The sequence below is a fragment of the Cephus cinctus genome, unplaced genomic scaffold (assembly GCF_000341935.2).
Source record: "Cephus cinctus unplaced genomic scaffold, Ccin1 Ccin1_scaffold0013, whole genome shotgun sequence".
Lineage (NCBI taxonomy): Eukaryota > Metazoa > Arthropoda > Insecta > Hymenoptera > Cephidae > Cephus > Cephus cinctus.
Genome location: NW_014332762.1, coordinates 473,638 through 493,288, shown reverse-complemented (window position 1 = coordinate 493,288; position 19,651 = coordinate 473,638). Strand labels below are relative to the sequence as shown.

Below are 19,651 nucleotides of genomic sequence, written 5' to 3'. Positions count from 1 at the left end.
CTCCTCAGCCACGGTACTCGAGGAATCTTTCTTCTCTATAACCTCTCAAAAATAGGCCCAACGAGTGCGTGGGCGAATACGCCCTAATGTCTCTCCGACACTGTACCATGAAATTTCTTGGGGCCCCCTCCATAACTTAATACTGGGCTTCCATGAGCTTCTATTGGGTTTCGGATAAGCTTTTTTTCTAGTGTATGCGTGATTTCTCTTGATTTTATGTCTTTTAATTAAATTTATAGTCTCGCGTGATTACTTTCTGCGGCGACGATTGTCCCTTGTGGAGCTGACGGTTAGGTTTGACGATCCCCCTTACATGCTTTCTTTTTCGTCCGTTCTGTACGTATACCTCGAAATCGATTTATCGCGCTAGACGCTATCGGTATGTGGGAGACTCGTTAATGCTTTTTTATACCCTCCTTTAAAAGGACTTCGATATCTTAAGATCACCCTCGTAAATGTCCGGTGGGTTTGGTTTTAAGGGTGTATCTTTAAAATCGTATTTTTGTTTACCAACCCACGGACTGACTACCGGTAACCAGAGATTGGTATAGTAGATACTCCCGTCTACCGCCAATACTCGCTACACAGTAAAGCAGTTAAACCGGGTAAACGAGTAACTGTAAATACTAAAGATAATTCGTATACGCATCCCCATAAAGGTCTGATAATATCGTGCTGTGTTCGGTTTCGTTTACCTTTTCGTAATGCTATTTCGAAAAAGGGATCTTTTTTTTTTTTTTTTTTTTTTTTGGAAAATTTCAAACTTGTAATTACGAGCTATCGGGTAAAAAGCAGGCAAAAATTGGAAAAATATTGTACAGTAAAAAAATTGACTGTTAAAAAATGACTCTCCGATTAAAAGAAATAGTATGGTCTGGAAAAATTTCTTCGGGGTCCAAAAAGGGTTTTTTTTTTTTTTTTTTTTTTTTTTTTGGAAAATTTCAAACTTGTAATTACGAGCTATCGGGTAAAAAGCAGGCAAAAATTGGAAAAATATTGTACAGTAAAAAAATTGACTGTTAAAAAATGACTCTCCGATTAAAAGAAATAGTATGGTCTGGAAAAATTTCTTCGGGGTCCCCGATTACCCACGTTTGCCTCGGCCCGGAAGTCGAAGACCCTCAAAAGTCGTTCTGGGCAAAGCGAGAGAAAAAGCTGCTTAATACCGAACAGTTGATCTGCTGCTCAAAGGTTTCGTGAGTTTTCAGTTTGCCTTAACCAACTACTGCACTGTTAATACTCCGCGTCCCACACACGACAATTATCATTACGCCATATATTCGTGGCATCCGGTAAACTTCACCTAAGCCCCAGAAGACAGTCCCTTTATACGCCATATAAGTACTTACGAGAGTTACCAAAAGTACTCTCAATTTCGCACCTTTACCATACTCCTATCTCCCGCTGGATTATATTTTTATTAACAGTACCCTTAAAACAAGCACTCCGGTATAACGCTTAAATAAACAAGGCAGAAATGACTTTATTCCCCGTGGACGTGGACATTAACCCAATTAAAATAAACCGGAAGCGCATTCACGATATCACTTCCAAGACTCTGATATCAATACCGTGTAAAGATTAATAATTATTTGAAAAATGAAATTCTCATAAAATTATTAATAACTAGACACCCCGTATAAGAATGCATCGATTAACCATCCAATCCTGTATACCAGTACCAGATACTTCCTAAGGAATATTTAACACCCTGTATAAGTAAAATTGATCGGGGTGTAATTTTTAATAAAATACCACCGCCTTCAGCCACCCCCCAAGGCACTTGTGAGTTTTCTATTAAAAAATAAATCCAAGCTAGAAGTAAGCGAGCTAATACAAGAGGAATGAGTAGCAGCAGGTGGTTGAGAGAGAATATTGAGGGGGCGTTTGTCTGCGACCCCCACCATCGGCCTGCCCCTTCTCTATCCCCTTTAGCTAGGAATCCCACAGTCCCCACTCGTAAGGTACCATAGTCCCCCACCAGGTGCCAGCAAGGAGCACGCACTGCTCCGCAAACGAAACGAAACGAAACGAAATGAAAATAGTACGGGTGGTGGGGATCGCGTCCGTGGAAAGGAAGAAGGGAAACGGGCAGCCGGGAGTAGAAAGCCGACAGCGGAAACGGCCTGCGGCACCGTCAGTGACACACGCGCTCACGTCAAGTGGAGTGTACCTAGTAGACACCGAGTGTGGTGAAACGTACGTTCCTTTGATATGCGGTCGGTTCGTAGCGATCAGGATGATCCTTGCGTGTAACGAAGAAGTTTTAATTCAAAATTAAGAACCACCGCGCAGTGCCTCCTCGCGGGTAAAAGAGCAAGCTTGGATTTTCGTTTGTTCTAACTTCCAGAAGGAATACGATAGTGACGCGGGATATTTGAAGGGTGTTAAAAATTTGAAATTGGTGAATGAAAACAGTTATATTTATAATCGATATTTGGATATTTTGGGAAAAAAAAAATTTCTAATCTAGCCCAGGCTGTATAAGTGCCGTGCTTGTGTGTCTTACGATAGGATCTTTTTTTATTTGAATTGTCCAGTGTTATTGTGGCTGTATTAAATCGGTGCGCGGGTTAACGTGATTTTTAATTACTTTACTTTTTTTTTTTTTTGCTCTTCATCGAAAAAAAGTGTCTTTCAGTGACTGTACGTTATAGGGAATTATTGCCTTGGAAGATCGTTACGTTGAAATGAATTTACAGTGACCTCCTGTGATATTAAGCTCCTCGTTAAGACTTTAACTATCTTCCTACGTATCTTAGAAATTCTGAATCTGGCTTCCAAGTCGAAGACTTGGAGGTGAATCGGATCTACGGATCTTGCGAATAAACTATTTTCGGCGGCGGCCAACGCTGTACTCTGTGCCACCGGCGAAATAGGACTCTGATACTTCTGGTTGAATTACGAGTTTTCGCTATAGGAACAGTGAGAGGAGATATTGGTAGTTTCGTACGATTATCCGAGAATGATTAATTGACAACTAATCGAACAATGATTAGATAAAATTAAAAGTCCTGGATACCTGTGAAAATCGGTCATCGTCCAGGATAAATATTTCCCCCGGTGCATCGCGGCCGAATAAGTATTCTTGGATTTAAAGAAAAAGTATTAAAAAAAGAAAAAAAAATATATAATCTTGATTCCGCTATCCAAGAAAAAAATCGACTGAACGTAAATTAACGCACGTTAAAAGTGCAAAACGGTGAAATCGTCGAAGATCCGAGGAACGACGCCGTCACGGCGGGCGTCGTGAGCGTCGGGACGTCGGCGTCGAGGCCTCCGGGGCAGGCGCCGGCCACCGCAGCGCTCCTCGGCTCCTTCGCGAGCACAAACGACAGCAGCACGTTACCTGGGAGCAACCTTAATCCAGCATCCTCGGAGATGGTTCTCCACATGTTGGATACCCTTGTGATAGCGCAGGAGCCCTTCTACGCGGATTATCCCTCTTATCAGGAGGCAGAGCCCCTGACTCATCCCCAGCAGCAGCAGCATCATCATCATAGTCATCATAATCAGCAGCATCATTCCATAGGAAGGAATAACGCGATGCCACCAGGTTCCCTTGACGCGACGACCCACACGCCAGGTACATCCTTCCTTTACGCCTGAAGCTTCCGAGTTTGACAGCTGTCAAAAAACAATCGAAAATCGCACGTGAAAGCAGCACTGACGTTTAAACGTCAGATAAACGAAAGTAAACAAGAGTCATACAGCAAACGAATTATTTAATCCACGTGCGTTTGCCTCTTGGAATTAAAACTCGAAAACCGCGCTTATCGACACGACTGTCAATTATTTCGAATTTTTCTTTTCCAAAAATTCCATGTCGCTCTACATTTCGACAGAGTCCTTCCCGAATTAAGCTGCGTCCACAGGGCAAACAGTGCTCGGGTACGTGCCTATGGCATAAAGCCTCTCCCCGGGCACACCTGTTGCCGGCTACTCGTTACTTCGGCCGTTAAGCCTCTCGTGCGTCGAAGCCACAGGTGCGCAAGGCTTTATGCGATATATCCGTGAACTCGGCATAACGTTTCGTGCGAGTTAATCGCTCGGGAGTTTGATTATCGTATTTTCACCGTGTAACATTGACTTCGCTCAATCCGCACGTCGTCTGCGAGCAAACTACATGACAATTGCTGAACGATACCCCGAATACGTGTAACTCGCATAAAGCGCATCCTGTGACATTTCGAACCCGTAGAGATATAATATTTATATTTCTACATAGGAATCGCAGCCTGTCTTATTTATCCTATAATTCCCTGGTATCGACTGTATCCGTATAATATTTATTCGCTATCGATAAAATTCATCGTCGCTCAAAGAGCTCGCGAGCTAATGTAAATACAGCTACGTGGTATCGCGCTAGTCGTATTCCCGACTGTGGGAGAGTTCGCAGGTCAGCGACAGTCAAGAGAACAATGTGCGTTTTCGTCGTCGGCGACGCTCTCTTTCTCTCTTATTTTTTTGTTTTACCTCCTTCATTGCGTGCAACCATTCTCGACTCTCGACTCGCTGTCGGTCGAACTCCCCGTTTTAATTTTGCGCCACGTAAGAGCTAGGTGCGACGCTCGATCCATTGGATTTCGTACAGTCCGACTACCTGTCTTACCTACCTGCCCACCTTGACTCCTTTCAAGCTACGTGACTGACTTTGATCACGATCCTCCCCCAGCAAAAGTCAATCCGAGCGACGATCGAGGAACCTCACAGATAGACGTGATAACACGTAACCGGAAGTCCACGATGGCCCTTTCTCATATCCGTTTCCGGGATCCTCCGCCGTGATTATTTCTCTCATTTTTTTCAACAATCACAGACCCACCTTTCTAACGGACCTCCCAGTCCCCCGCTGTCCGCGTATAACTTAATTTTGCCGCTAAAAAAATTTCCCGAATTAAACGAAAAAGAAACAAAAATAGTAATTACAAATTCAAAACTCGCAGCAGCCAATTTGGTCTTACGGAGCCCTATTATTTCCTCGTAGCCAGCCCAAGCTGCTTGATAGACTCTTCTCGTTACACGTTTTTCTCGTAACAACGAAACGACCCAGAGGCAAAAAGTTGACGTTTGGGTTGCAACGAGAGCGAGCGAGAGGGCGCTATACCACCGAAACGAGTAAGAGCGAGAGGGCGACTATCCTTCACGGAGCAGTAGGCTCCGCCGAGGGCCAGGTTTTAATTTTGAAGTGCCGACGCTGCCGACGGGACGGACTCTGGCTGTGCTTCTCTTGCACAGCAGCTGTGGACGCCGCCGACTGGGGCTTTCGTTCGCTTTGGCGCGTGCCTCGTGTCTCGCGTTGCTACTCTCTCGCTCTTGCTCGGTCCTATCTTCCTTCCTTCCTTCCTTCCTTCCTTCACGTGCCTCGTTCTACAGTCTGACGCCGCTTGCTCACTGGCCGCCTTCGGCACCTGTTGTCCAGCTGATATGCGGCTGCTACTTCTCTCCGCTTCTTTACTCTTCGCCACTTGGCTCTCCGTCTTCTTTCTGCTCTCGCCTGAGATACCCAGCTTAGATACGTTTCCTTTCGTCGCTCTCTCTCTCTCTCTCTCTCTCTCTCTCCCCTGCTGGCAGACTGTACGCGGCCGCTGCCAACTCCTCTTCCTTCTCACTGAACCGCTCATTGATGATTTTCCCCCCTAGGACAAAGATAACCTACGTACTTAACTACTACGTACTTAAACTACCACGTTTCGTTAAAATATCGACCAATAATTTACTCTTGTAAAACAATCTTTCTCGACTCCGATGAGACCTCCTGGTTTTAAGATACTTGACAAGCGCCGTCTCGATGAAAATGCGGCCTGCTGGTTGGACACGAATGTCAAATATTTTACTCGTCCCGCCAAGTATGGTCGATCTGAAAAAAACAAAAAAAATTGTACATTATTCCTTAACTCGACTTTTAATTCGTTTACTCGCGTTTTATTACGTTTATACGAATTTTTGTCTTTTACTTCAAATAATCAGCACTGCAATCTGTTGTTGCCATCCCGTATTGCAGTCCTCGAATAGGATTTACGAACGAGCTATTTCCCTTCTGCAGAACCCTGCTACACGGTCTTTTATACTATCGTGAATCTCGCAAATGGTCCCATCAGTCCCGTCGTTCGTTATAACGACAGGCGCGCGGGGCTCCTGCCTGCAATGACGTCTGGTCGTCTCTTACGAGACATCGCGAAGACGTTCTGCCGTAGCATTAAAGCCAAGTCTGCTCTTTGCTTCATGTCGAATTTACGAGTCAGGACCTAGGCCAATACAGACAGAGCGACCTATTTAAATAGAACCAGGTATTGCGTCACTTCCGTCACTCGGTATCCGGTGATGATCAGTAGCTGCTCGTAATTCTTGAAAATCCACGATGATCTCCCGTACTCTTTTTCCCTTTTGATAAATTCACTATCCCTCTCTCTCTCTCTCTCGTATACAAACGACATGGACAAAGCCGATAATTCCGAAAGTCTCGACAGTCCCTCCACTTCTAGCGTGAGCTTCCCTAAGATCCAACCGCAATCGTAATCGTATTGGGATTCGAATTTCCCGCTTTTTATCCTCTTCTCCTAAGCGAATCCCGGTACCGTTTTAACCTGAATGCCAGTGAAGCTCCTTCGACATTCGGAGAGCGCAGCCCAGCGAGCCAAGGAGATGCATTTAAGCGTATGAAACGAACGCGTGGCGTGAGGGCCGGCTTCGGGCTGCACTCCCACGCTCACCGTCCATGAAATAGGGTGCGAGTTGCACCTACACGAGGCGCAGGTGTACGTAAGTGCGTACCCACCTATCCGTCCACCCACTTGGTAACCCACCTCTGTCCCTATGCAGCTCGGCTATCTGCTTGTATATATTCATGCACGTGAACATAAACGTGCGTGCTGTGAACTGGCCTTAATGCTATGCCCATTGGGTACCTTGAGTCATGACTCTTTCTCCCTTCTTTCTTTTTTCTTTCCACCCATCTGGTCTTCCCTTGCTGCTCGTCCTATACGGTTTTCTCCTTAAGGCGCATTCTCAACGCGATACACATGTGCACGTGAAAGTCTGATTCAATTGTACGGACGAGCTTCAGTCTCCTTTAGGCCATCTTAGACTGCTGTAACCATCTGATCTTGCTACTGCAGAACACGTGGCACTGACGTTTCTCATGGGGATGCGGCATAACGATGGATTATCATTGGTTCGTTGGTCCAGTTGGTTGTTACGCTTCCAAGTTACTTATTGTTCGGTTGACAAGTTGGTAGGCTTGTTTTTAATTGAACATTTTTCATCGCCCTGGTGCGTCGTTGTGACACTACTCATAACGTGGAGCTGAAGTGATTTGAGAAATTTTTTAATTTCGACTACGTGTGTACTCGCCTTGATGTTTCTTCTTGGAGGCTACTACCTCCTGGAGCATCTTGCACCCAGCGCCAGGAGTGCCTGCGCCCCAGGCACAGATGTGGCACCGGTGGCAGGCATCGACCAGGACGAAATACGGGCAAAGCATTTGCCGGGCAATTCGTTGCCCTGACAAATCGCCAAAGAAGAGTAACGCGAAAGATACTCCAAGGCGCAGCGTATTTGTTGTGACAAGAGGTTAAGGATAGGCGGAGTCCGGCTGAGCCAATCGTCGATACGCACCGCCTACGTTCCTCCCGTTACAAGCCTCTACCCGTTCTACGTCTCGCGTCTCTCTAGGACCCGCTCGCGAGAGTCGTCTCTCTCTCTCTCTCTCTCTCTCTCTCTCTCTCTCTCTCTCTCTCTCTCACTCGCTACCTCATGGACTCCCCTTATCTCTCTCTCTCTCTCGCTCTTTGTCCCATCAGCCAACCTCGGCTTTGCTCCACCGCGTCATCTCACCTCCTCCATTGGGGTACCACCTCCTGTGACTCGTTAAACAAAATTATCCTTTCTCTTTGGCCGCGCATTTTGCAACGCGTCGTTCCAGATACGCTAAAATCAACAGGCTTCTGTAATTCGCTCGCTCGCACATGGACAGTCCTGTATCCTGTATCTCTCTCATCCAATTATCTCCGACGTTCGGCGCCGTAACGTTTCATTGTCGAAACCGGAAGCCAAGCAGCTTCTCGCTCGAATCACCCCGTCTGCGTAATCGGGGTATGTAATTGCTGTACACGTCGAAGGGTCCGGCTTGACTTTTACGTGATTCACTCCCTTTACGTCCGATGACTTTCAGCCTTCGCGAGTATCTGTAACGTAGGATTATATTAATTTTTTATATAACTTATACGTTAATGAAAATCGGTTACTTGCCTTGATTACAGGAGGGTACAACCATCTACGCAGCCCCGTGTGTCAGGATGACAGCCAGAGGGACGAGACCTCACCGCCACCTCATAATCACACGACTCAGCCACCAAATTCCCATTCTACCACGCAGAATAATAACAACAATAATAACAATAATGCCTACATTCACTTACGAAATCTGAATCAGCTCAAGACAGAAAGTAAGTATATTGTGTTTGATGATTAACGGCCACGTGGTTGTTGACACGAATTAAGCAAGCTGAGTAAAGTCTGTAATTGGACTAATCTGATCTTGACACGATTTTCAGCGAACTACACTAATCACATAACGACGGATCATCTGCAAGGAGGTGGTGGCGGAGGCGGTGGCGGTGGCGGCGGCGGTAGTAGCAGTCTGGGTAGCAACAGTGACCTGGTGACAGGAGGCTCAGGACCCAACGAAGGTGATCTTCGGGTCAGTGCAGCTGCTACTGAAAGTTACATGACCCCAGCACACTATTCCGGCTATGACGAGACATCCGAGTATCACAGCTTACCACAGGACCATCAGACACCTCATCCTTACAATCTGGATGGCTCCCCCGAGTTCTATGGAGCTAGTGGCATTCATCTCGAGACGAAGTACCAGCCACCACCTTTTAAAAATTATTCACGAGGTACTTTATACTGTTTTTTTTTTTTTTTTTGAAATTATCCATATTGTGCCAGTCCTGCGATGGTTTACCTAATTGTACTGATTTTTCGTTAAGGTCGCTACCACGAGGGATACAGCGTGTTTTTTTTTTTTTTTTTGGAAATTATCCATATTGTGCCAGTCCTGCGATGGTTTACCTAATTGTACTGATTTTTCGTTAAGGTCGCTACCACGAGGGATACAGCGAGGGTGGTTATGGTCAGTACGATGCGACACCCTTCCAAACAGTCCCAGGAAGCGGAAATGGTACTGGTACCGGTGTTGGCGGTGATCAGTGGGGTGTTGGACCACTTGGTGAACATCTCTCGCATCATCCAGCATTCCTTGCTGGTCTTGGACCACGAGATTCCTCGAATCCTCATCATCCATCGTCCATTGTTAACAATCCTGATCAGAAGCCACTACTCCAGAACGCTATGCTCGCCGGTTACACGGGTAAGCGTCCAGAACGACACGCTCTTGGTTTGGAAACGTAACGTCGACATGTTTCGCGTCATCCAATATTGTACTATCCTGTTTCGTTCATAGGTGGCGGTCCCTGCTTCACTGGATCGGGCCCCATTCAGCTCTGGCAGTTCCTTCTGGAACTACTCACAGACAAAACTTGTCAAGGATTCATATCGTGGACAGGCGATGGCTGGGAGTTCAAACTTACCGATCCTGATGAAGTTGCACGTCGTTGGGGCATCCGTAAGAACAAGCCGAAGATGAACTACGAGAAGCTCAGTCGTGGTCTACGTTATTATTACGACAAGAATATTATACACAAGACCGCCGGCAAGCGATACGTTTATCGCTTCGTGTGCGATTTACAGAGCCTCCTGGGGTGAGTTTCCTCAACTAGTCGTGAAACAAAATACCACAATGTGATGTTATTCCCGATTATAGGAAAGTTATTGCTCGGTTGTGCTACGTTGATTGCTTTAATTGAAAGATTAGACTTGAAAAGATACATACCGTATGTGCACGCACTTTGACCTGAGTATGTACTCCTAGTATTAATTGAGAGCTGCATTTAAGAGGCTCATGTTAATTCATAGAAACTTTATCTCGGCTACGATGAGTTCTACGCCTTATTTTTCTTCGTTAAATTTTTCTCTCCACTGTTTACGTCGGCAACTTCTCGACTGAGCTCAATCCCACTTTAGTTCGTGTCTCCGTTGATAATGTATCGCGTCACGCGATAAGCCTCTGTTGGTCATGATCGTTACTACGTTTGATAATTACAAAATTGTAATTCCGTCTTCTCGTTTACATTTGCAGATACAGCCCGGAGGAGTTGCACGCAATGGTGGACTTGAAGCCTGAGAAGAAAGAAGAAGACTGAGTTTTCGTCGTGGGACGTGCTTGGGACCGCGTCACTTGATAAACGAATATATTCATCAATTCTTCAGTAATGAACAATGAACAAATGGAAACTAAAGGAAAATATAAAACATGAAAATATTAAACGGATATAATTAAAGAAAAAAAAAAAATGGATACCAGCAAGTAACGTAATACGAAGATAACCGAATGAGTTGTAGAGATGATGCACTATTGAAATGTAGAGAAGACTACTTCCATGTCTCCTTCATTAAAATGTAATGAAATCGAATCGGTCGTATGTACCAAAGACAGGGTCCGCATACCATTGGTGCCTAAAGTAAATAACTAAATTGTGAATTTGTTTTTAAGTGATTAATTTTTGCCACACAAGATTTTAGAGGATATTTATAGAAGTAACTCGACAATTTATACATATTATATATATATTATACATATATATTTTTAATGTTACGTGATTTCTAAACACTGTGGCATCAATTCATCGATGATGCATCTAAATTATTTATGTCCCATCATTTTAACATGTGTGTTATATCTCGTTGATAGATGACACGATATGTGATTGTTATTATTCTAATTTTACTACAATAAATCATTATGCCTACGCCACGAATTTCTTATGCCGAGGCCATTTATTACCAGATGGTCCTGAGCCTTTATTGTAAGTACAACACTTAGGTATCCCTCCTTCAGCCATTTTCAATATTCGTTAGCTGTACTCGTATTTTCGTTAACACCACAAATAACAATTATCAGTCAATCGTTCGGAGTTTCTCAATGAGAAGAGAGTTACACGTACGCTGGGCTTTGTATATAGAAATAAACAATTCTGATTATATTGTAAATTAATAAATGTCGACCTTCGTTTTAAAATGACGCATGCGTTATCTTACAAAGCTGTAATCTAAACTCTACATCATTACTACCAATAATAATCTGGGCAATATAAACTGTCTCAAGATCGATAATTTACGATACATATGAATCCTTGATAGAAATGTAACAAATCAAAGTGAAGTGATAATGAGATAGAATTATTAATCGAAGAATATTGATATCGAATTTACATGGCTATTATGGATAATACGTAGTGACACCAATTCCAATACAATATAACTACGAACGTAGGCAAATACACGGTCGGTAAGATTATTTGCCCATCGACTTTACCGATACTACTCTTACAAGGAAACCCCCCCAACCCGACCCCACCGATTTCAATAATTTTTTGATATGTTGTAGTACTCGACAAAATAAGAGACACGTATTTTTTTTTTGTGCTGACATCCACTTTAAAGGGGTGAAAACGACCCCTGAAATTCACCCCCGAAAATCGTTTTTTTATCATATCTCGACTTCTAATTAATATTTTTTAATAAACCAAGTGGAAAATATTTGTCATAAGAAGTCGAAGATATGAGGTGTGTTTTTTGCTTTTCTTTTTTTTTTTTTTGAGCCCATACCCCGGTTATTATGCAGAAAAAAGCATAAAAAATATAGTTTTTTCAAAATATAAAATAAGGGTTGCAACCCCTTGGGTCATTAACAAACCTCATATCTTCGACTTCTTATGACAAATATTTTCCACTTGGTTTTATTAAAAAATATCAATTAGAATCTGACATATGATAAAAAACAATTTTCGGGGGTAAAATTTAGGGGTGGTTTTTATCCCTTTGAAAAATCCTGAAACACCCCAACTGAAATATTTGATGGAGTTAACGGAAACGCTTTTCTTTATTTTTTTGAGCGCATACCCCGGTTTTTATGCAGAAAAAGAGCATAAAAAATATAGTTTTTTCAAAATATAAAATAAGGGTTGCAACCCCTTGGGTCATTAACAAACCTCATATCTTCGACTTCTTATGACAAATATTTTCCACTTGGTTTTATTAAAAAATATTAATTAGAAGTCGAGATATGATGAAAAAACGATTTTCGGGGGTGAATTTCAAGGGTCGTTTTCACCCCTTTAAAGTGGATGTCAGCACAAAAAAAAATACGTGTCTCTTATTTTGTCGAGTACTACAACATATCAAAAAATTATTGAAATCGGTGGGGTCGGGTTGGGGGGGTTTCCTTGTGAGTCATTAATACGCATGATAAAGCATTAAATACTCGTATCAAAGAACTGTTTACATAACGGCTTTAAACTGCTCCATTTGAACGTTTCGATACACGTATTAAGATATACGGTGTATTAGTCAATTTCATAGTTAATTATTACCTGTCAAATCCCCTTACCCCTTACAGTATGCGAATATTCTTCTCAAACGTTACGCATGATTGGTTTATCCTACTTAAACCTTGCACGATGGAAATGTAGTCAATGTAATATTAGCTTTGTTGTCCCTCGCAGCGCCAATCTGTCTCTGTTGATGGTGTAGAAATTATTATAATTTTATTAGAGCATTGACCGAAGAGGTAAGTAGACTGAACGTCTTACGACATATGGTGTCACGCGAGCTTGGGTGTTTGAATATCTAGAAATGGACTTTATCCCATTTAAATGCTATATATACATATATATTCTGCATACCGGAATCGTGAGACACAAAGTACACGGATATATCCAGTCTATTCACATTTAGTCAAAGATTATAGGAAACATGCCATACAAGTAATATACAGTCGGCTGCATGAACGACCGTCAATAAATATATGAACATATTCCTTCGTAAGTGATTTATCGACTGGAACTAAAAATTGTATTACTCAGACATCTAGCGAGTATTTATGGGCAAAGTTCGTTTTAAGTAAGGTTCCCATTTATCTGAAGTATGCATTTTAAAAAAAAATTAAATGCGGGATGTTAATTTGTGGATAATAAAAATTGTTCTCCCAACATGTGACACTTATCAAAGTATTACGTTTCAGCGCTGCGTTTGTATAAGGCGATATAAGTATACAGATTAACTCGTGATTGTTAAACGTAAGACGTCTTACAAACAATTAGCTATTGTGAATTGTCCGTCGAACAGAGTGGACGTACCTTATTCGGCTGTCACTTCTGCGTGCTACTTCTTGATAGATTTCGTATTATTCTTCACACACTCCTTGTAAATCTATTAACAATGGTGAACGGACGGGCTTTGCATTTTGTGTTTAAAATTGCTGAACGCAAATTGACAGCTAAATTTTATCGAGAAATTCTTGGTATGAAGGTTAGTACTGTACTTAATATTACTGTATAACGTAGATATTTCGTTACCTTGAAAAGTGAATGAAAATGACTTTGATCTTAATGACTCGACTTATTACAGGTACTGAGACATGAGGAATTTGCTGATGGTTGCGAAGCGGCATGCAATGGGTTTGTATACGATCTTAAAATATTGAAAATTAATGTATCCCTACATGCTAATCTTGTATGATTTTATTGTCTTTGAATTCATTCACAGCCATTTTAATCTGGAATTTTGTATAGTATATTAGGAGATAACTTACACTTCAACAAATTCAATCAGTATTTTATCTATATGTCTGGGAAAGTGTGTAATCATTTAATGTGTTTTATTAGAGATAGTGTATCACAAAGAAAAGATAATATATTAATCGATCACTGTGAGAAGATTTAAGTTTATACTATCTTGCAAATGATAACAATCATTGGATATAGGTGTAAGAGCACATTAGATTAAGAAGATATGGAAAATGGTCACTTGTAGTGTGATAGTAATAAACAAATATTTTATGCTTAAATGTTTAGCCCATATGCAAATCGTTGGAGTAAAACTATGGTTGGATATGGTCCCGAAGATAATCATTTTGTCATTGAATTGACTTATAATTATGGAATAACTTCATATGAAGCTGGAAATGATTTTCGTGGAATAACCATTCGCTCTAAAGAGGCAATTGAAAGAGCTCGTGCCAATGACTGGCCAGTTGAAGAAGAAAATGGAAGATTTGTTGTAAAAGCACCAGGAGGATATAAGTACTACCTCATAAATGAGCCACAGCCAACTGATAAAGGTAGTTAGCAAAATACATCAGCTAAAAATAGGTGTATACAACATTTTTTTCTTTCACTAGGCTTTAGATATAGCATATCAGCAACTTATGACAATATAATGACAATAATATGTGCTTCTGATACAGATCCTGTACAAAAAGTTACACTTGCCAGTTCAAACTTACAACGAAGCATTGCTTATTGGAGAGATATCTTAGGCTTGAAAGTCTATATAGAAGAAGAAAACAGCGTATTGTTAGGATATGGAGATGATCAAGTAAAGCTTGAATTAGAAGATATTGGTATGTTTTTAGTTATACGAAACAAAAATGTGCTACGATATCTATAATATTGTGTAAATGTAATTTAACAGGTACTACTGTCAATCATGCTAAGGCCTATGGCCGTATCGCATTTGCTGTTCCATTTTCTGAACAACCTGCAATCCAAAAGAAAATTAAGGAAACTGGAAACACAATTTTGACAGATTTAATTTCCTTAGATACTCCGGGAAAGGCTACAGTCCGCGTGATAATACTTGCTGACCCAGTAATATAAATATTTTCAGTATTGATTATAATTATATTGGTATATTACTGATTGATGTGTGTTATGTTTCAGGATGGTCATGAAATTTGTTTTGTGGATGATGAAGCATTCCGACAACTGTCTGTCCCAGATTATCCCAGCGAAGCTATCCTGGACAGATACATTCAAAAACACGAATCGAATTCATTATAAAAAAAACTGATTATATTAATATTTTCTGTTGAATTTTATCTTGGTGTCAGTGCTTCTTTCATTGTTACTATTATTTAAAGTTATTTTTTTGTCTGAACTCTACTTAAGACCTTTACGTGATTTCTTGCTGGAGATGTTTTATATATACTTATTTACATTGTTGATATTACAGTTAAAAACTTTAATTCCTTTAAAACAGCAAGGGCTCTATTTTTGTATATTACGGTTGTGTATCCATTTCAATATTTAATAAAATATATTTTTATGGCAATTTCACAAAATCTTTTGAGAATGAACTCTATATGAACACATGCGCATGTATATCACTGACTGATACACACTTGTAGTTTCTCACAGCAAACTTATCAGCTATCAGTCATGGTTTAAACAATATACCTAAATACTTGTTATAGAGCAACGTATATATAAAAAAGTAATACCTTGATTCCAAGATTAAGTTTTGACTATTGTCAAAGTTTTACTATATTTGTAAATATCTTAAAATTAAAAATACGAGAAAACCTAACCTAACATATACGTTGTCAAACTTAAAATGGAAATCAACCCTTTGAGTATAATTCTTGTAAAAAGCGACAGTAAGGGAGACCGAATGCTCTTTCGTTATCCTCATGCAACAAATAATGTTCGAGATTCTAGTCAATGTACAAGAAGAAAAAACCCATACTCGCTAACCATATCAGAGGACTTACTACAGGTAGTACCATGTGTCATATTTAAATCCTAATTAATTCTTTTTCTGATAATGACATCATTGAACATTATGACTAAAGAGTACCATTTATTCTACAGTCCTTGCCATGCCCAACTTCCAATATAAGCAATGGAAACTTGACTGGTTTCTCTGACGAAGTTTTATCTACCCTTTTTGCTGTCAAACCAGAACTCTGCGAATCAAAGTTTGAGCTTAAAGTAAATAATGTTCGTTTTGTTGGACATCCAACACTTTTACCATCACGTGGATTGAAGGAAGTCAATCCTTCGAAGCTTTTCAATGTTGTTTTTGCTCTACCTGCCCAAGCAAGCCATTCAGTTGTCAAATGTTATTACGATCTTAGCAAAAGGTTAATTATCTCCTCTTCACAGAACAGATATCTAATAATTTCAAATAAGACAAATTATTATATATGATTGTATTATTAACTTAAATTCTTAAATTTGTATTTGTTTTATTCAGACTAGGAATAGCATTAAGACACGAAGAAAAACGATGTGGATTTCTCTCAGAAGAAATAAAAATCATGGTATCCACTCACGACGAGGTAGCAGCCAGGTATTTAGTTAGCAAAAGTTCGTTAAATCATATAATATTAACTTCATAAAATGTTTGTAAAGTACCTTATTAATCGATAACTTAAGAATTATACTTTATTAGGTCAGAGGAAGAGAGTGATTGCGATGAATCACCATATGAATTGATATTACAAAAAAGCCTACTTGCTAGAGACCTGAAGTCAGTGTTCAATAGTCTATGTACTTCAGGTGTAATCAATATAATGATCAACAAATGGATTCAAGTGAGCTTCTGCCTACCTCAAAAGGTTCATCAGTCTCATAAGAAAGGATTTATCATGAACCCAGAGATAATAGACAGGTACATCCTTACGAATCAAACTACACTGTCTTAATGTACATAAATTTCTTACCAAGACAGGAAAAGATCATTTCAACAATTGTCTAATTACAGATGTTTAGACAGCCTAAGACCGTACCATGGTTTGTTGTTATTGCTCGAACCTCATGATTTGTTGGATTCATTACCAACAGATTCGTCACCGGCTCTTAGACGCCTAATACAAATGTACAATCCTTTAAAAAGTCTACAGACTTTAGCCGCAGATTCAGATCTGGCATTAACACAAGTTTTCCAGTTAACCGGGCATTTGGTTTACTGGGCAAAAGCTACAATTATATATCCACTCTGTGAAAATAATGTTTATGTTGTTTCACCTGATGCCGTTTTAACGGCTCAGCTGCTTGATGCATTTTCTGAGGAATTTCCAGGACTCTGTCTGTTACAGGTACGTGTCAATGAAATATGAAATCTCATAATCCGTACTGAATATGCTATAATTACTGTTCATACAGGTAATTAGCGAGTTCTCTTTGCCCACATCAATAAGTCAAAAATTAAATCCTTTGAGCCAATCGCAACAACAAACGCAGGTAGTGAAAATAATCATTTGGTTACTGAAGAATCATTTGCTGTTGCAACTTCACACATACGTACAATATATGCCTACTGTTCACGGCCGCATCACAATGGTAGATATACATGAATAAAATCTCTAATTTATCTTGTGCAATTTAATTTTTCGAAACAATAAAATATATATTGTTTTCATAGGAAACAAAAAGTTCAGATGATCCTAGTCCATCCGGACTAACAGAAAACGATCACAGTTGGGGTATGAACGATACGCCGAAAGGAACACCTAACGATTCCAAAACTGATATCCAGTTGCCAATAGATAAAGAAAGTGGCATTTTTGAGTACCAATCCGACACTTTTCCCATTGCTTCAGACGATATGTTGCTAATGGACAGACTATGCAGATTAGGGTACTTCACAGGCGGTCACCACTTGGAAGAGATAATGTACTTGGAAAATATTCGTAGATCCCAACTGTTACAAATACTCGACAAATTCCGTGACGTTCTTATCACTTGCGAATCAGAAGATCCAGCCATAGCATTGTTTTACTCACAACTGAATTCTTATTAGATGTGAAAAGTGGTAATGAAAAATGAAACATATAACGCGCATAAAATCTATACTGACATAACTTTTAATTAACTGTGATAATTGTACTATTCCTTATTATCATTATTTATAAAAGAAAAATGTTTTTAATAAAATAAAACAAAACAAAACGTTCAATACTCTATTTAACTATCTACGTGGAACATATTAGTTTGTAACATGGATATCTTCAGCATATAGAAATAAAACGTCGCACAAGAGGCATTTAAATGTAAGGACAAACGAGAAACACGATACATTTTAGATGGAATGCATACCGCCAATATCTAGTTACTCCTTGCTACGTACATATGAAACTTTAGACCCTTTTAGTGGATTCGCAAGACACGTGCGGTCGCAACGTTAACCTCATACCTATTATTCCTTTCTTCAGTAAAAGGTTCTATCTCGAAAGCTTACGCGATATTATAAGTCTGTATAAAAAAATCCTAATCCTTTCTCCTCACGACTGTACCGACATTGACGATATACTACCACTTTCTTTCATTTGTTTAAATTCATCCCCATACGAGGCAAGTGCCAAAAATACCAATTTCAAAGCACTTGGTAACATTATTAGGAACTACTCACCAGATACTGTTAGAGAGGAGACGAACTGTTTTCTTAAGATCTTGTTTTTCAAATCGTACAATTGTTGCGTGATATATATTTCGTGAAGTTTCATCATTCTACCGCTAGATAGAGCTACATTCTGTAATTCATTCCCGCTGCACAATTATAAGTGTCTTTCACAGATGCACTATGCTGCATACACAGGCAAATAGCAACTTGACAATGCTTGAAATTATCCTCATCATATGATAACATTATTAAGAAGTACTGAATTTTCTATAGTGCTAAACAAACCAAATTTTTAATTGTTACACATTTTACTAACGAAAAACTAAGTTTTCCGAAAAAAAGTAAAGTCATAAGTTTGAATAAACAGTCGGTTTACGTCAGTCTATCATTGTATATATCATTCTATCAATTCTTCTATTTTTAATAGACCTTCTGTAGATTGTAATAGTCTATGTGTTAATGTACGTATTGGTCCAGTAGACAAATAAATTTAAAGGAAGATATAATAAAAAAAGGTCATAGCCCTTGACGATTTTTAACCAGTATTTATCACTCTGACAACTTCGATCCGCAGTTCTTATAAGAAAGTACACACCTGTAAGAGAATATGGATAACAATACCTTAAAGCAGTGTTACAGAATATACGTATAATGACGATATACAATAGAAATCAGCCAACGACCCTCGACAAGGACTTTGACGTATAGAGGAACTTGACTTCTCCGGGGTAGTACTATGACTTGACTCCTGGCTGGCGCCACACTTTGATACTCATAGCTGACTAAATAATATAGTCAACACAAATTGCCGACTAATGATTCCCACGTCCGTCCGTCGCATACATCCACGATCTTATCGTGCGTGAATTGTATTATTCGAAAATTTCGTTGTTATCTTGAAGGACGAGCAACGAACCAGAATTTAAATAATGGTACCATATTTTCAAGATGTAGCCAAAAACCATAATGTAGAAACATACAAAGGCAGTTGTCTAACGATAGATAAGCTAGAAAAAAATCAATGAAATAAAAAAGAAAAATTACTCAACACGCTATGCGTCCATTATTAAACGTCACTACGAACTGTAAAATGCATGCACTGTAAATGTTATCTTAACCGACGCCATTGCAGTCAGATTAATGTAATAACGCGCACTGAAATTCTCTACAAAGCTAAAGACAGAAAACTAACGAAGCTCCGATTCCTCTGAAGGATAAGAAATGATAAGAAAATACTATGGATATTCAATATTTTTCAAGAACGCCTGACCCCACACGAACCCCGTTCAATGATCCCAGTATGTATAGTGTGTACTGTATCTCATCCGTATCCTGTATTGAG

The 19,651-nt window shown here is 39.9% G+C and overlaps 4 protein-coding genes across 8 annotated transcripts in view; 3 read left to right on the top strand and 1 right to left on the bottom strand.

The window, feature by feature from the left end:
• Positions 1-11,146, top strand: part of LOC107263629 (protein C-ets-1) — an 81,277-nt gene extending 70,131 nt beyond the window's left edge. For all 4 annotated transcript variants that reach the window (XM_015731039.2, XM_015731049.2, XM_025080786.1 and 1 more), the window contains 5 exons: positions 8,262-8,447; positions 8,556-8,903; positions 9,104-9,376; positions 9,470-9,767; positions 10,205-11,146. In XM_015731039.2, coding sequence (XP_015586525.1) covers positions 8,262-8,447; positions 8,556-8,903; positions 9,104-9,376; positions 9,470-9,767; positions 10,205-10,268 — 1,169 coding nt within the window. In that variant the 3' untranslated portion in view covers positions 10,269-11,146. The remainder of the gene's footprint in view (positions 1-8,261; positions 8,448-8,555; positions 8,904-9,103; positions 9,377-9,469; positions 9,768-10,204) is intronic.
• On the bottom strand, positions 5,331-18,463 carry LOC112493765 (the record flags this gene model as incomplete). The annotated part of the gene is given in 3 exon segments (XM_025080822.1): positions 5,331-5,639; positions 5,721-5,860; positions 18,319-18,463. Coding segments are annotated over 3 exon segments (546 nt in total), but the record flags the coding sequence as incomplete, so codon positions are not given.
• On the top strand, positions 12,872-15,237 carry LOC107265175 (glyoxalase domain-containing protein 4). The gene is made up of 7 exons (XM_015734329.2): positions 12,872-13,026; positions 13,148-13,434; positions 13,534-13,583; positions 13,980-14,245; positions 14,372-14,527; positions 14,599-14,774; positions 14,847-15,237. The coding sequence occupies exons 2-7, from the start codon at positions 13,345-13,347 to the stop codon at positions 14,964-14,966; spliced, it is 858 nt and encodes a 285-aa protein (XP_015589815.1). The 5' UTR covers positions 12,872-13,026; positions 13,148-13,344; the 3' UTR covers positions 14,967-15,237.
• On the top strand, positions 15,314-17,865 carry LOC107265165 (GATOR complex protein NPRL3). Of its 2 annotated transcripts, none has more exons than XM_015734308.2 (7): positions 15,314-15,681; positions 15,777-16,048; positions 16,162-16,274; positions 16,344-16,578; positions 16,672-17,005; positions 17,073-17,249; positions 17,332-17,865. In XM_015734308.2, the coding sequence occupies exons 1-7, from the start codon at positions 15,520-15,522 to the stop codon at positions 17,707-17,709; spliced, it is 1,671 nt and encodes a 556-aa protein (XP_015589794.1). In that variant the 5' UTR covers positions 15,314-15,519; the 3' UTR covers positions 17,710-17,865. The 2 variants fall into 2 exon arrangements, with proteins under 2 accessions (XP_015589794.1, XP_015589803.1); XM_015734317.2 differs by having other exon boundaries at positions 15,315-15,681; positions 16,162-16,257; positions 16,360-16,578.
• Positions 18,464-19,651: the final 1,188 nt, after the last annotated feature.